At 60.3% G+C, this 12,704-nt stretch overlaps 5 protein-coding genes across 5 annotated transcripts; 3 read left to right on the top strand and 2 right to left on the bottom strand.

Moving 5' to 3' along the window:
• Window positions 1-42: 42 nt before the first annotated feature.
• Window positions 43-2,384, top strand: BJ171DRAFT_422858 (P-loop containing nucleoside triphosphate hydrolase protein; the record flags this gene model as incomplete). The annotated part of the gene is made up of 6 exons (XM_053107569.1): window positions 43-652; window positions 766-1,303; window positions 1,405-1,615; window positions 1,716-1,890; window positions 2,032-2,189; window positions 2,316-2,384. 6 exons carry the CDS (start codon window positions 43-45, stop codon window positions 2,382-2,384), a joined length of 1,761 nt encoding a protein of 586 aa, XP_052967713.1.
• Window positions 2,385-2,593: 209 nt separating this feature from the next.
• On the bottom strand, window positions 2,594-5,315 carry BJ171DRAFT_63747 (SKIP/SNW domain-containing protein). The gene is made up of 6 exons (XM_053115725.1): window positions 5,032-5,315; window positions 4,755-4,938; window positions 4,293-4,614; window positions 3,786-4,138; window positions 3,249-3,628; window positions 2,594-3,151 (listed from the first exon to the last, which is right to left on the bottom strand). Exons 1-6 carry the CDS (start codon window positions 5,046-5,048, stop codon window positions 2,701-2,703), a joined length of 1,707 nt encoding a protein of 568 aa, XP_052967712.1. The 5' UTR covers window positions 5,049-5,315; the 3' UTR covers window positions 2,594-2,700.
• A 92-nt stretch (window positions 5,316-5,407) lies between these two features.
• Window positions 5,408-7,268, top strand: BJ171DRAFT_501021 (cyclophilin B precursor). Its single transcript, XM_053110630.1, has 5 exons — window positions 5,408-5,758; window positions 6,222-6,363; window positions 6,590-6,694; window positions 6,930-6,956; window positions 7,115-7,268. Exons 1-5 carry the CDS (start codon window positions 5,477-5,479, stop codon window positions 7,201-7,203), a joined length of 645 nt encoding a protein of 214 aa, XP_052967711.1. The 5' UTR covers window positions 5,408-5,476; the 3' UTR covers window positions 7,204-7,268.
• Window positions 7,269-9,358: 2,090 nt separating this feature from the next.
• On the top strand, window positions 9,359-11,533 carry BJ171DRAFT_598295 (autophagy-related protein 22-like protein). Its single transcript, XM_053114831.1, has 2 exons — window positions 9,359-9,841; window positions 10,012-11,533. The coding sequence occupies exons 1-2, from the start codon at window positions 9,406-9,408 to the stop codon at window positions 11,178-11,180; spliced, it is 1,605 nt and encodes a 534-aa protein (XP_052967710.1). The 5' UTR covers window positions 9,359-9,405; the 3' UTR covers window positions 11,181-11,533.
• Window positions 11,534-11,549: 16 nt separating this feature from the next.
• On the bottom strand, window positions 11,550-12,625 carry BJ171DRAFT_501018 (thioredoxin-like protein). The gene has a single exon (XM_053110629.1). It carries the CDS (start codon window positions 12,467-12,469, stop codon window positions 11,702-11,704), a length of 768 nt encoding a protein of 255 aa, XP_052967709.1. The 5' UTR covers window positions 12,470-12,625; the 3' UTR covers window positions 11,550-11,701.
• Between the last annotated feature and the right edge of the window lie 79 nt (window positions 12,626-12,704).

Genomic DNA, 12,704 nt, shown 5'->3' with positions numbered 1-12,704 from the left:
GGCCCGGATCGACGCCGAGCCCGTCCGAGCAGTGACGACGATATGCCAAAATCATCAGACAATCTCAGCGAAAAGGAGCTCCAGGCGATCAGGGATCGATACATGGGCGGAGAGCAAAAGAAGCGCCGAATCCGCAAGATGAACGACAAAAAGTTTGTCTTTGACTGGGACGCCCAGGAGGACACCGCCAAGGACATCAACCCGCTTTACATCCAGAAACATGACGTACAGCTCTTTGGACGAGGCCATATCGCCGGCATCGACATCAAGCACCAGAAAAAGCTGCGCTCCGAGTTCTACGGCCGTCTCCTCGAGGAGCGCCGAACGATCGAGGAAAAGGATCGGGCTGGCGAGCTCATAGAGATTGACCGCCGCCGAGAGCGGCAGGCCGCCTGGGACGACCGCCACTGGTCCGAAAAACCGCTCTCGGAGATGAAGGAGCGCGATTGGCGTATCTTCAAAGAGGACTTTAACATCTCGACCAAGGGCGGCAACATCCCGAATCCGCTTCGCACCTGGGAGGAAGCCGAGCTGCCGGAGCGCCTTCACAAGGTCATCAACGAAGTCGGCTACAAGGAGCCCACGCCTATTCAGCGCCAGGCTATTCCAATTGGGCTGCAGAACCGAGACATCATCGGCATTGCCGAGACGGGTGAGCAGATGCGTCTTTTGCGCGGTGGGACCGACTACGGCGTGGCTGGCTAGTCTAGGGTGGACCACTTTGGCGACGGAATGTTGCTTTGGCTGACATATTTTTGCTTCCAGGCTCCGGCAAGACGGCGTCGTTCTTGATTCCGATGCTCGTGTTCATCACCGAGCTGCCGCCACTGGACGAAAGCAACCAAAACGATGGTCCCTATGCCATCATCCTGGCCCCCACTCGTGAGCTGGCGCAGCAGATCGAGCAGGAGACGCACAAGTTCTGTCGGCCGCTTGGGTTCAACTGTGTCTCGATCGTCGGTGGTCACTCGATAGAGGAGCAGGCTATCGCCCTCCGCAACGGCGCCGAAATCATCATTGCAACGCCTGGTCGCCTCAAGGATTGTCTGGATCGTCGTATGCTTGTCCTCAGCCAGTGCACCTACGTTGTCATGGACGAAGCCGATCGCATGATCGATATGGGTTTCGAGACCGACGTCAACTTTATCCTGGATGCCCTGCCTGTGTCGAACGTCAAGCCCGACACGGAGGACGCCGAGAATGTGGAGGAGCTACGGGCGATCATGGGCATGAAGGATCGCTTCCGACAAACCGTGATGTTCTCGGCGACGATGCCCGCTGCTGTGGAACGCCTCGCTAAAAAGTAAGCTCACTGTGGTGGTGTGTGGGGGGGGGCAAGGGGTCTCTCGCTGGTGTGGGAAAGGCTCTCCTTGCTGACGTCGCTTGCTTTGCTGCTGGATGCAGGTACTTGCGGCGGCCTGCTGTGGTCACGATTGGTACGGCCGGCCAGGTTGTCGACCGTATCGAGCAGCGTGTCGAGTTCATCAACGACGAGAACAAGAAGAAGAACCGTCTCATTGAGATTCTCAACGGTCGCTTCGAGCCTCCGATCATTGTCTTTGTCAACCAGAAGAAGGGGTGCGATGTCCTCTCGAAAGCCCTTGAGAGACTTGGTGTATGTGCAACGTGCTTGTTGCTGTGCAGATGTGCGATATTGCTAGACGATCTATATTGCTCGGCTGACCCTTTTCTTCTCAAACGATGGGCTGGCACAGTATCGCACCACGACCCTGCACGGTGGCAAGTCGCAGGAGCAGCGCGAGGCCTCGCTTGCTGCCCTCAAGAACGGCACCAAGGACATTCTGGTGGCCACAGACGTCGCTGGAAGAGGTATCGATGTCAAGAACGTGTCGCTGGTTATCAACTATGACATGTCTCTGAAGATCGAAGGTGGGTTTGCGCGTGCAGCGGGCGCTGCAGCGACTCTCTGTCCTCGTCAGCGCCACCGTGATGTCGGGAATGCGATGGATGGCCCAGAGTGCTGTGGGAGGGCCGCTTGGCACCCTTGTCTAATCTCCGTCGTTTTTGCAGACTATACCCACCGTATCGGCCGCACTGGTCGTGCTGGCAAAGACGGTGTAGCCATCACCTTCCTCGGCAACGGCGACACCGATGTGATGTACGACTTGAAACAGATGATCCTCAAGTCGCCCCTGTCGCGCTGCCCTCCTGAGCTCGCCAACCACGAGGTGGGTGATCACTGGCTGAGCCAAATATGCAGCAGCGTTCGCGGAGTGATCTGGGGACCGTGCAGGATCGGATGTGGTCCTGGTGCGCATCTGAGGCTCACAAGGCCGTCCAATATTCCCACACAGGCTGCTCAAAACAAGCCTGGCAGCTTCAAGCCAAAGAGAAAGCAGGAAGAAACCATCTTCCAGTCTTGAGGCGCCCCTCCCCTCTTACTCTGCCCGCCCCGAAAGGATAGCCGCGCACCCATCCTCTCTGCGTCCGGGCATCCGATTGGCTGAATAAAAAGCTGGTGACGGCCACAGCAGTCCGTGCATCATGACAAACGTACCACTGGCACCCGGTGTGCATGTCGCCCCAAGCCGCAACGCCGGAAGGACAACGCGGCACAGCAGGCTGCTCCCAGGATCGGTTTCGGCTGACAAAGCCAGTGTTGAGGGACATGAATGCAGCGGCACAGAGCTGCATGTCTCGTGTTTCAGCCAAGTAAACCGGATGGTCCTAGTTCCCATGTCAGTCCCGTCGGCTCCGCTTCTCCTCGGGAGCGCTGGCGCGATGGTCGTCCTTTCGGCCGCGCTTGGCATGGGCCATGAACTCGTCGAGACCAAACGGATCGGCAACGTCCTTTTCAAACTGGACAGGCCCGCTCACACCACTACCGCCCGATCCCTCCGCACCCTTGAAGCCACGGGCAGGCTCGCTGCTGCTCAGCAGCTTCTCGATTCCTGCGGTCGACACGCCGGGCAGGACTTCGTCGTCTGCGACCTTGGTGGGCCGGTAGATCGATTGCGCCGACGTGCCAGAGAACAGTGGTTTGTCGTAGATGTTGTAGGCGTCCTCGCCTCCGAATCCAGAGGACAATCCAGCAGACTGGTTGAAGAGACGCTGATCGTACATGGATTCCTTGGACATGGTTGGCTGGGCAAGACCCAGAGCCACCTTCTCGGAAATGTCTCGATCGGCCCTGAAATAGCAAACAAGCAGCAGTGAGAAACAGATAGCAGGCGATATTGCCCAAGCAGAGTACACCATCATTAGCACAGCGGCCCAGGCCGACTTACATCTTGCTCATGACCTTGGCCTTGGTCTCGCGGCCCATGTGACTCAGTGTCAGTTCTCGTTTGTGCTGCTGTCTCAGCTCCCGTCGTAGAGCATCGCGCTCACGAAGGCGCTCGTCGTCCTCTTCATCCTCGTCATCGTCATCCTCAGCGCTCTCTCCTTCTCCTTGGTCGTGCTGGGTCTCGCCGACCGAGGCAGAGAGGCCAACGCGGCCATCGCGGGCTTTGCGTGCAATATCCCGAAGCTGCTGCTCCTTCTCGGCCTTGGCCTTCTGGGCGAGTTTGGTCTGCATTTCAGCACGGATTCGAACTTCCTCGCGGGCGTGTCGGTCGGCAATCAGCAGAGCTTCGGTCAGCTTGGCAAAGCCATCGTTTACTGTGATCTGCGAAGCAATTGTGGATGAGAAAACGAGCGAGCGCAAAGTACAGGCAAGCAATACGAGCGAAAGGACACGGGGAATGTATGGCTGCTTGTGAACAGGCCCACGATGCCCAGGATCGCTGAGTAGTTCAACGCAATGGGACTGATGCGGTCCGTACCGTCTGGAGGCCACGGCCGTCCGCCGCCAAACGCTTGTCCAGAGGGATGGTGTAGCCCTTTGCGTTCTTCCAGTTCGAAATGCACGGCGGGATGACCCAGTTCTTCTGCTCTTCGGCGCTGACTTTTCGGGGAGGCGAGTGCATCACCGGCGGGGGCGGCGAGGGCGCTTTCCGCGGGACCTTTTTGTGCTTGAACTTTGGCGGCTCCATCGGGTCGACCGGGGCCTCGACCATGCGAATGATCCTGGTCTGTGCTGGGCCGGAGCTGGAGCCGGAGGGCGTGTATCGCAGATATTCGGGCTCGTTGGTTTTTGCTGATGCGACTTGGGTGGGCTGCGCAGACTTGATACGGCCTGGGTGTATGTGGCAGCATCGTGTCCGTGACAAGCAAGACAGCAAGCGAAATGGGCGAGTCAGCAAAGAGGCAGAGCAGGGAAGGCTGGGCCAAGGCCACATAATCACCAAGTTCGTAGTGGACGAGGGTACGGGTCTTTGGCGAATACACACCTTCGACAAGCTTCTCGAGTGCCTGCTTGGTCTTCTCGGTTGTGGCTTTGACAGTCTCCTCGTCGGGCCGGGCGAGCGAGTCGTCGTGTTCCAGAATATCCTTTTCCTTCAAGGCACTCAGCTGCGAGTGGATCACTTTCTTGCCGGAGGCGTCGCTGTCCTGTCCCCTCAGAACAACGTCATAGCGAATGTTTCCCTCCGAATCAGTCTGCAGCGGAATGGCAGAGGAGTTGCTCAGCGCCGAGGACTGGCTCTTCTTGCCGAGATCGAGCGGGTATTGGGCAACGTGGATTTCCGGGAAGGCGCCGCCATCGCCAAAGTCCTGTGGGGAAGGAGTGCAGTTGCTGCCGGTTAGAGAGCTGGAGAGCATGTTTCTGCCTTTCCGGCTCCGACATGTGCCAGCGTGGCGATCGATCGCATGCGAGAAGGATTTGCCCAGGCTGCCTCAGACGGGCTTCTTACCGACGGCACTCGGGGAATGAAGCCTTTGCGCTTTCCATATGGCGGCGGGCCCGCAGGAAGAGACTGCGTCTGGCTCTTGTGGGATGTCGATGTCAGCTGGGCCGCTTCGTCTTCATCCTCCGAGTCTTCCCATCTCGAACGGGAAGTGGAGTGGAAGCCGGCGTTTTTGGGGGCGGGCAGGACGCTGCAAAGAGAGAGGGCGGCGTCAGATGCAGGCTTTTGGTGCTGCGGGCTGACAGATCATGCACAATGGAGACGACAGACTATGCACACGCACCTGGACAGCCGAGACATGTGTGTGCAGACACGATCGTCGGGACGGAGGAGGCTGCGGCTGGATGGGATGTGGATGTGGATGGGTGGGCTGTTGATGCGGATCGGATGGGGTGAGGCCGCCTCTGTTGGGTCGGAATGCTGCGTTTGCCTGGCTGGGAGGCGCCGCAAAACGGGATCTCGAACGAGCCGGCTCGAGCCGGGCGGCGCCTCCCTGGATCCGGATCGACCCGCCTGGCTCGAGCCGGCGGTTGCGTCGTCGGCAGCCAATCGCCGGGCACCACCAGCGCAAGCGCAGCGGCGTGACCGACACGTGGCTGGGACCCGGCCGCCGCACCAGGCGCCCCCTCGCCCTTCGGCGGCGACCCGATCGGCACACCCCCTCGAGCGCATCTGCTTTTTGCTTTTAACGCCCGCCGCCTCGTCGCCGCACCAAGAAAGCACTCATTATGGCCCGCATGCCTTTCGCAATTGTCGCATTCGTTTGTGTCCCCCTGGCCCTCCTGCTCCTGCTCGGCTGCCTCGACCAGAACGCGGTCGTTGCGGCCAAGGGCCCCGTCGTCACCAACATTGTCTACTTTGACATTAAGCAAGGAGACGAGAGCCTCGGCCGCATCGAGATTGGTCTCTATGGCGCCACGGTTCCCAAGACCGTCGAGAACTTCCGAGCTCTGGCCACCGGCGAGAAGGGCTTTGGCTACAAGGGATCCAAGTTCCACCGTGTCATCAAGGTAAGCGCTCACTGCTGAGTTGGCTGGGGGGGGGTGTTTGGATGGGAGATCAAAAGGCGAGCAGCCCCTGCGGCTGCGATCAGCTGGCAGTGCCCCCAAAGCGATGTGACGGATGGACGCCGCGACGAGGAGCTAAGATTCTTGGATGCTCGGGGATGAGATCGGCTCTGGAGAGAGGGAGGGGGCGTTGAGGAACTACAAGAGGTGATCGGAGCGATCTAGCGACCCAACGCCGGCGGCGATCGGTGAAGAGGCTATGTGCTGGTGCTGGTGCTGGTGCTGGTGCTGGTGCTGGTGCTGGTGCTGGTGCTGGTGCTGGTGCTGGTGCTGGTGCTGGTGCTGGTGCTGGTGCTGGTGCTGGTGCTGGTGCTGGTGCTGGTGCTGGTGCTGGCTCAGAGCCAGAAATACGGCGGTCTGCTGTGCAGCTAACGGGTCTGTGTACTCTTGCTCGTGCCTGCTGCAGAACTTTATGATCCAGGGCGGCGACTTTACCCGCGGCGACGGTACTGGCGGCAAGTCGATCTATGGCAACAAGTTCGCTGATGAGAACTTCAAGCTCCGCCACACCGGTCCCGGCATTCTCTCCATGGCCAATGCTGGCAAGGGTAAGAGCCAGACTAGAGGGCGATGCTGTCGGTGGCCGAGCACAGGCGGTGGTGCCTCTGGCCTATTCTGCTCATTTGTCTGTGTCCGTATTCTGGGTGTCGGCGTTAGAGCACTGGTCATGGGAAAACGGAGGCCTGCTCCTTTTCTGATCCGCTTCGTCGCTGCGTCTTCGTTGCTTCATGGCGCGCCTTGGCGGTCGACTTTTCCCATGCCGCGGCGCTACAGACACCAACGGCTCCCAGTTCTTCATCACCACTGTCTCAACTCCGTGGCTCGACGGCCGCCACGTTGTCTTTGGCAAGATTCTGAAGGGCATGGACATTGTTACCAGTACGTATCTGCCTCTGCCTCTGCCTCTGCCTCTGCCTCTGCCTCTGCCTCTGCCTCTGCCTCTGCCTCTGCCTCTGCCTCTGCCTCTGCCTCTGCCTCTGCCTCTGCCTCTGCCTCTGCCTCTGGATCCATGTCCATGCGCGACATGCCTGCAGTGTTGGTTTGAGCCGGACTGGCATGAGGACAGCCTCTGATTGGACAATTCCTGTCGCAATTTGCTGTTTCGCTGATACAGAGATCGAGAACACTCCTACCGGCCCCAGTATGTATCCATTTTGCAGAGCAGCGCGATTGAGCTTGGTTCCGTTTCGGGTTTGGAGGTGGCGGGAAGGTAGCGGGAATTGCTGTGCACGGCCGGAGCGGGGTATTGGATCCGAGGGACTGCAGCCGCTGGCGCTAACGGACGATGGTGCGATGCAGGCGACCGCCCCAAGACCCCCATCGAGATTGCCGACAGCGGCGAGCTCCCTGTTCCCAAGGAGGAGGAGGAGGAGAAGAAGGAGCTCTAGGAGCATGATTCGGGCACTCCAATATACTTTGGCGCCCTTTGCCGTGGGCTGCGACTTGACTGACAGCCGACGGTCACCATGCTGCACGAGCGAGCGAAACGGGGCGGCGAGGCCGAACAAGCCAGGTGGGGACTTGTTCGCAACACAACAGCCGGCTGGCGGCGAGAGAAGGTTTTTGTGATCGGGTTACCAAGCCGCGACGGCTGAGTGAGGAGCAGCGACACCGATGGCTGGCAGGATGAGTCGGAGAGGGACGGGGGGTGGATGTCGCCTGGATGTCTCCTGGATGGCGTTGGGGACCGATGGCATAGATAAGGGCGAGAGCATGATGGATCAGGCAGCACACGGGCCAAAGCAGAGCAGAACCGAACTCAACCGAGCTGAGCAGCCAGCGATCCCAGGGGGACACGATGCTGGACTGGACTGGGCTGGGCTGGAAGCAACAGGCACCCACAGCCACGAACACACCCGCAGTGTTGGCTGCCATGAACATGGGTGTTTGGACGCCACCGATGCACACCCACTCGCAGACAGCCAGCCAGGGGAGCGACGGCGCGGCGGCTGGTTGGTGTGTCGCCGGTTCTGGGGCTGAAGGTCAGTTGGGTGGTTGGATGGCTGGGCGAGCTTGTTTGGCGGTGACGGCATGTTTGCATGTTTGCATGTCGGCCTGCACATGTGTGCCAGGCTGCCAGTGTTGCTGCCAGTGTTGCTGCCAGATGCCAACCAGGATGCCAACCAGGATGCCAACCAGGATGCCAACCAGGATGCTGACAGGAGCATGGACCGGATGCCGAGCCGAAGCACGCGAGCTGGCTTCGGCTCGACTGGGGCTGCCGTGGTTGGCTGGCCCTTTGATCCTGAGCACGCTGCTGATTGGTCCGCGGCTGAGCCTCTTGTGCTGGTGTTTTGGAAGCACAGAAACAACAAGAGGCAAGGACAGAGAGCCGACGCCTCGCACAGGAATGCACAGGGGCCCACAGGGGCAGCGACAATGCAGCTGAGGTCGCCCGATCCCGTCGCACACATGACCGGCTCGCCTGACAGCCCGCGCCAGCGCCAGGGAGGGAACCACTCACAAGACCGGCAGGGCGCGACATGGCAGGCAAGCCAGACGGCTGCGCGGGAGTGGACAGCCAGCCACAGCAAGGCGGCGGGGACAGGGGCCCATGGCGCCGTGGCTTCGGTGACACAGCCGACAAGAGCAAGCATGGGGGGCAACACACGAAAACAAGACGGTGCGACGGCGGTGGGCTGCGTGGCGGGCAAGAAAGTGGTGCTGTGCGGCGGCCTTTCCTCTTTGTTTGTCCCTCTGGCGGCTGTGTGAGGCGGGGGCCGTGCTGTGCTGGTGTGTTTTGTCGATGTGTGCTGTCGATGTGGATTGTCGGTGTGCTTGTTGGTGTGTACTGTCGGTGTATTTCGTCGGTGAGCTGCAGTCCCTGTTGACTGCTGTTGCCTGTGTTCTGTCGAGCTGTGCTGTGTCATCCGCCGAGCAAGCCTTTTCCTTTTGCGTGTGACGGCGCTCAGCCGACAGAAGATGCTTCACCGTGTGTCACTGGCGCGCCGGTGTGTTCTGTACAGTCCGAGTGCAGCATGTGCTTGTGCTTGCTTGTGCTGGCTTGTGCGGCATGTGGTTGTGTGTGTGCTTGCTCCTGCCCTTGCTTGCCTTTGCTTGCCCTTGCTGGCCCTTGCTTGCCTTTGCTTGCCCTTGCTTGCCCGTGCGCGCCGGCGTCTCTGTGCGCGTCGCGCTCGCCGATCGCCTCGACGCGGCCGGCCCAGCCGTCGCACAACGGTGTCGCGTGTGTGCACCAAATATTTTGCGGGGATGCCTCTCAGGCGCGGGCCCGCCGCACTGCGCACACACAGCGGACACTGTCGCTGCCGCCCGCCCCCACCCCTCACGCGGCCTGCGCACAAGCCGAAGCCCGCCCGCCTGACGGCCGCGGTCGCGGCGCAAAGAAGGGGCGAGTACATCGCCTTTGGGCATGTGTGTGCTTGGGCGTCGGCTGTTTGCCCTCGCAAGGCCGCCGATCGCCCCACGGCCGCCCCTTGCTGCCGCCCCGATGCTCCGGCGAATGCCTCAGCCGGCCGCTCCAGTCAAATTTGCCTCGCCCCTCGCTATATAACCGCGCTGCCGATGCCCCCTCCTTCCCCCTTTGCAGCTTTCCTTCCACCTTCTGCCTCCCCCTCCTCGTCCCCGCAACCATGGGTGCCAAGCAAGTCGAAGGCCACGTCAGCGAAGACCACATCAACACCGACCACCCCGTTGTCTCCAGGGCCGAGCTCTGGTCCTACTACCTCTTCTACAACGGCGACGCCGGTGTCCAGAACGGCTGGATCGCCTCCATCGTCCAGCTCTACCAGAACGATGCCCGTCGCTCGCCCTCCAACGGCGGTGGTGCCTGTACCGCCGACTCCACCGACTGCAACCTGCCCGTCGGCGGTGGCATGCCTACCACCACCTTTGTGCTGATCCAGCAGTCCGTCACCTCCCTGTTCGCTGCCTTCATCTTCATCAGTATCTCTGGTTATGGTGACTACGCCATGTACGGCCGCAACCTCTTGATCTTCTTCACCTTCCTGTCTCTGATTGCCCAAGCCGCCTTCATGTTCTACCGTTTCCCCGGTAGCTCTGCTGATCGTAAGTGCGCCTGCTGTTCCCCTCGCGTGTCCATGGCATCCACTGGCATCCTTTGGCACTGCTCGCTACATTGCATGCTGCATTGTGCATGCCGCATGTCGCTCATGCGTTGCCTCGCGTCGCGCTGCTCCGGTTCCTCGCAACTAACCAACCCTGATCTGCCCCGCCAGCCCTTCCCTACACCACCCCCATGAGCACTGTCTGGTTCCACTTCTTCCTCCAGGGTGTCCAGCAGATCGCCTACTCCGGCTCCCTTGTCTACTTCTTTGCCCTGTTCCCCCGTCTCGCCCCTGCCATGCCCGAAGTCCGCGCTGCCATCGAGCGTGGTGACTCGGAGGAGTCCATCTACAACGAGATTGCCTTCCAGCGCTCCCGTATCTCTATGATCTCGACCCTCTGGTCCAACATCGGCTACTTTGTCCCCGCCGTCCTGACCTTCGGTCTCATCTTCGCCGCCAACCCCACCGCCAACATTCTTGCCGGCGACCCGACCTCCCTCGTCACCAACAACTGGATTCTGCTCTTCCTGATCTCCTACTGGCTCGTCTTTGCCCTGCCCTGGATCGTCCTCAACAAGCCCCGCCCCGGTCCCCCCGTCCCCAAGGATGTCAACATCGCCGCCCTCGGCTACCGCGAGTTTGGCCACGCCGTCAAGCTCTGGAGACGTCTCCCCCAGGCCTGGCTCTACATCATCGGCTTCTTCTTCTTTGCTGATGGCAACGCCACCATGGGTATCCTCGTCGGCAACCTCCAGAACAACTTTGTCTCCTTCAACACCCTCACCAACAACCTGTACACCTTTGCCCAGGCCGGAACCTCCGTCTTGGGTTGCATTGTCTTCTGGTGGGTCGGCAACCACTTCAAGGTCCCCACCAAGCGCATGTTCCAGGTCACCAACTTGGTTGCCCTCCTTGTCAGCATCTGGGGTGTCGTCGGTATCTGGGCCCCCGGCATCGGCTACAAGACCGCCATCGAGTTCTACATCGAGAACTCCCTCCTCGGCTTCTTCCAGGCTCCCTTCTGGGCTTACCAGAACACCTACCTCTCCGATCTTATCCCCCCCAGCAAGGCCTACCTCTTCTTCTCCGTCTTTGGTATCTGCGGTCGTTTCTCTGCCGCCATTGGCCCTCTTATCTCTGCCCTGATCACCGCCGTCGTCCCCGCCAACAACACCAACGGTGCTCCCCAGTCCACCTGGATCGCCTTCATCCCCACCACCATCTTCATGTTCATTGGCTTTGTCATCATTCAGATGACCAACCCCGAGAAGGCCAAGCGCGATGTCATTGCCTTCGAGGAGGCTGAGGCCGCCGAGGCCAAGGCCAAGGCTTCCGCCTAAAGCAATCATGATTATGATGCTGGCTGGGGCCGACTCCTCCCCCTGATGTGTGCGCGCTCCCTCCGCTCACAGTCGTCGGTCCCAACCCCGCCCCAAAACCAAAAACCCAAACCCTGTCGACGTCCTGACTGCTCCGTAGATGTCTGAGTTTTCCTATGATAAGCTGAAAATGCCGATCACGTAATGCTCCTCTGTCCTTTTTCTTTGACTGTGTCCGCCTCCCGTCGTCGTCTTTCTATCTGTCTATCGTTCTATTCGGCGCTCCTCGTATGTATGGTGCTGCTCTCGTCCGGAAAGCCCCAGGGGCTCACACCCAAAGTTTCCCGGAATAAAAACGCCGTAATTACTGCGAATCGAGTCGAGTCGAGCCCTGTTGCCACTCGGTGTGCTGATGAGAGTGGGCGGGTTGGATTGACTGTATTTTGAAGGAGATGACTTTCCCCCTGGTCTGGAGTGGACCTCAGACCCAGAGCCACAGACAGACATGACATCCCGAGCCCACAGGGAAGCCCCCATCACCATCAGAGCTTGGCCACGCCCTTGCGATGCGCCTGCGGCAGTCGATCGAGTCGCTCGCTGTCGTCTGGACTCTCGGGGCCCACAAAGAACGAATCGCCGGCGAGATAGGCCAGCATCATCGTCGTGGCATCAAACCCGAAAAACACCTTTGGCGGAACGACGGCGCTGCCCTCGCTCTTGTTGTCGCTCTTGTCGTCGATGTTGGTGTTGCGACCGGGGTGGTGATGCACAACGGCAGAGGGCACCCCAAAGAGCTGCAGTCCAACGGCGTCGTCAAAGTTCTGCCGGAGTCGGATCTTGACCGAGTCCTGATGGATCAGCTCGGGCGAGGCCACCTGCATCTCGCACAAGAGATCCGCCCAGCGAGCCTGATGCTGCGGCTCGGTCGGGGTATACCCGTCTCGCCAAACAAACTGGAACAGGCGCTCGACCGTCTCGGGCGTGGGTCCCAGGAAGACGCAGAGTCGCAGGAGCGGGAGCGAGTTGAATGGGTGGGTGCTTGGCATCGTCAGGGGAATCTGGTGCTCGTATGCGAGCCACTGACACAGTCGGTAGGTCCACACTCGCTTTGGCGGGATCTCGGCGGGGCCCCGCTGCTTCCAGTGGTCGAGCAAGCCGCCAAAGACGATGGGCTTCAGGATCACCTCGCAGCCGGTGCCGGCTTGGAACAGGCCCTTGCGCTTGAGCACATGGAACTGCAGGTACGAGTATGGCGAAATGAAGTCAAAATACCATTCGATGCGGGCTGGTCTTGGGAGTGCAGCGGGCATGGGAGACGATGTGGGAGGCTCGCAAGGCTGCTGGCGAAGACGGGCGTGCGTGGTTGGGTGCTGCCAATAGATCGGTCGACAGAAGATGGACACCCAACGGGGAAGGTGCAGGCAGGATCCAAGGCACCCCGGCGAGCAACAGCCACCAGCCGCCCAAGACCGGGGGCGCGCTCGGCTCATGGCGGAGATGGCTCGCTCTCCAAAACCCATGGCTTGCTCTCCATGTCCACTCCGT

Source organism: Polychytrium aggregatum (assembly GCF_025602895.1).
Source record: "Polychytrium aggregatum strain JEL109 chromosome Unknown BJ171scaffold_14, whole genome shotgun sequence".
Taxonomy (NCBI): Eukaryota; Fungi; Chytridiomycota; class Chytridiomycetes; order Polychytriales; genus Polychytrium; species Polychytrium aggregatum.
This window is presented reverse-complemented; position numbering and strand designations above follow the sequence as displayed.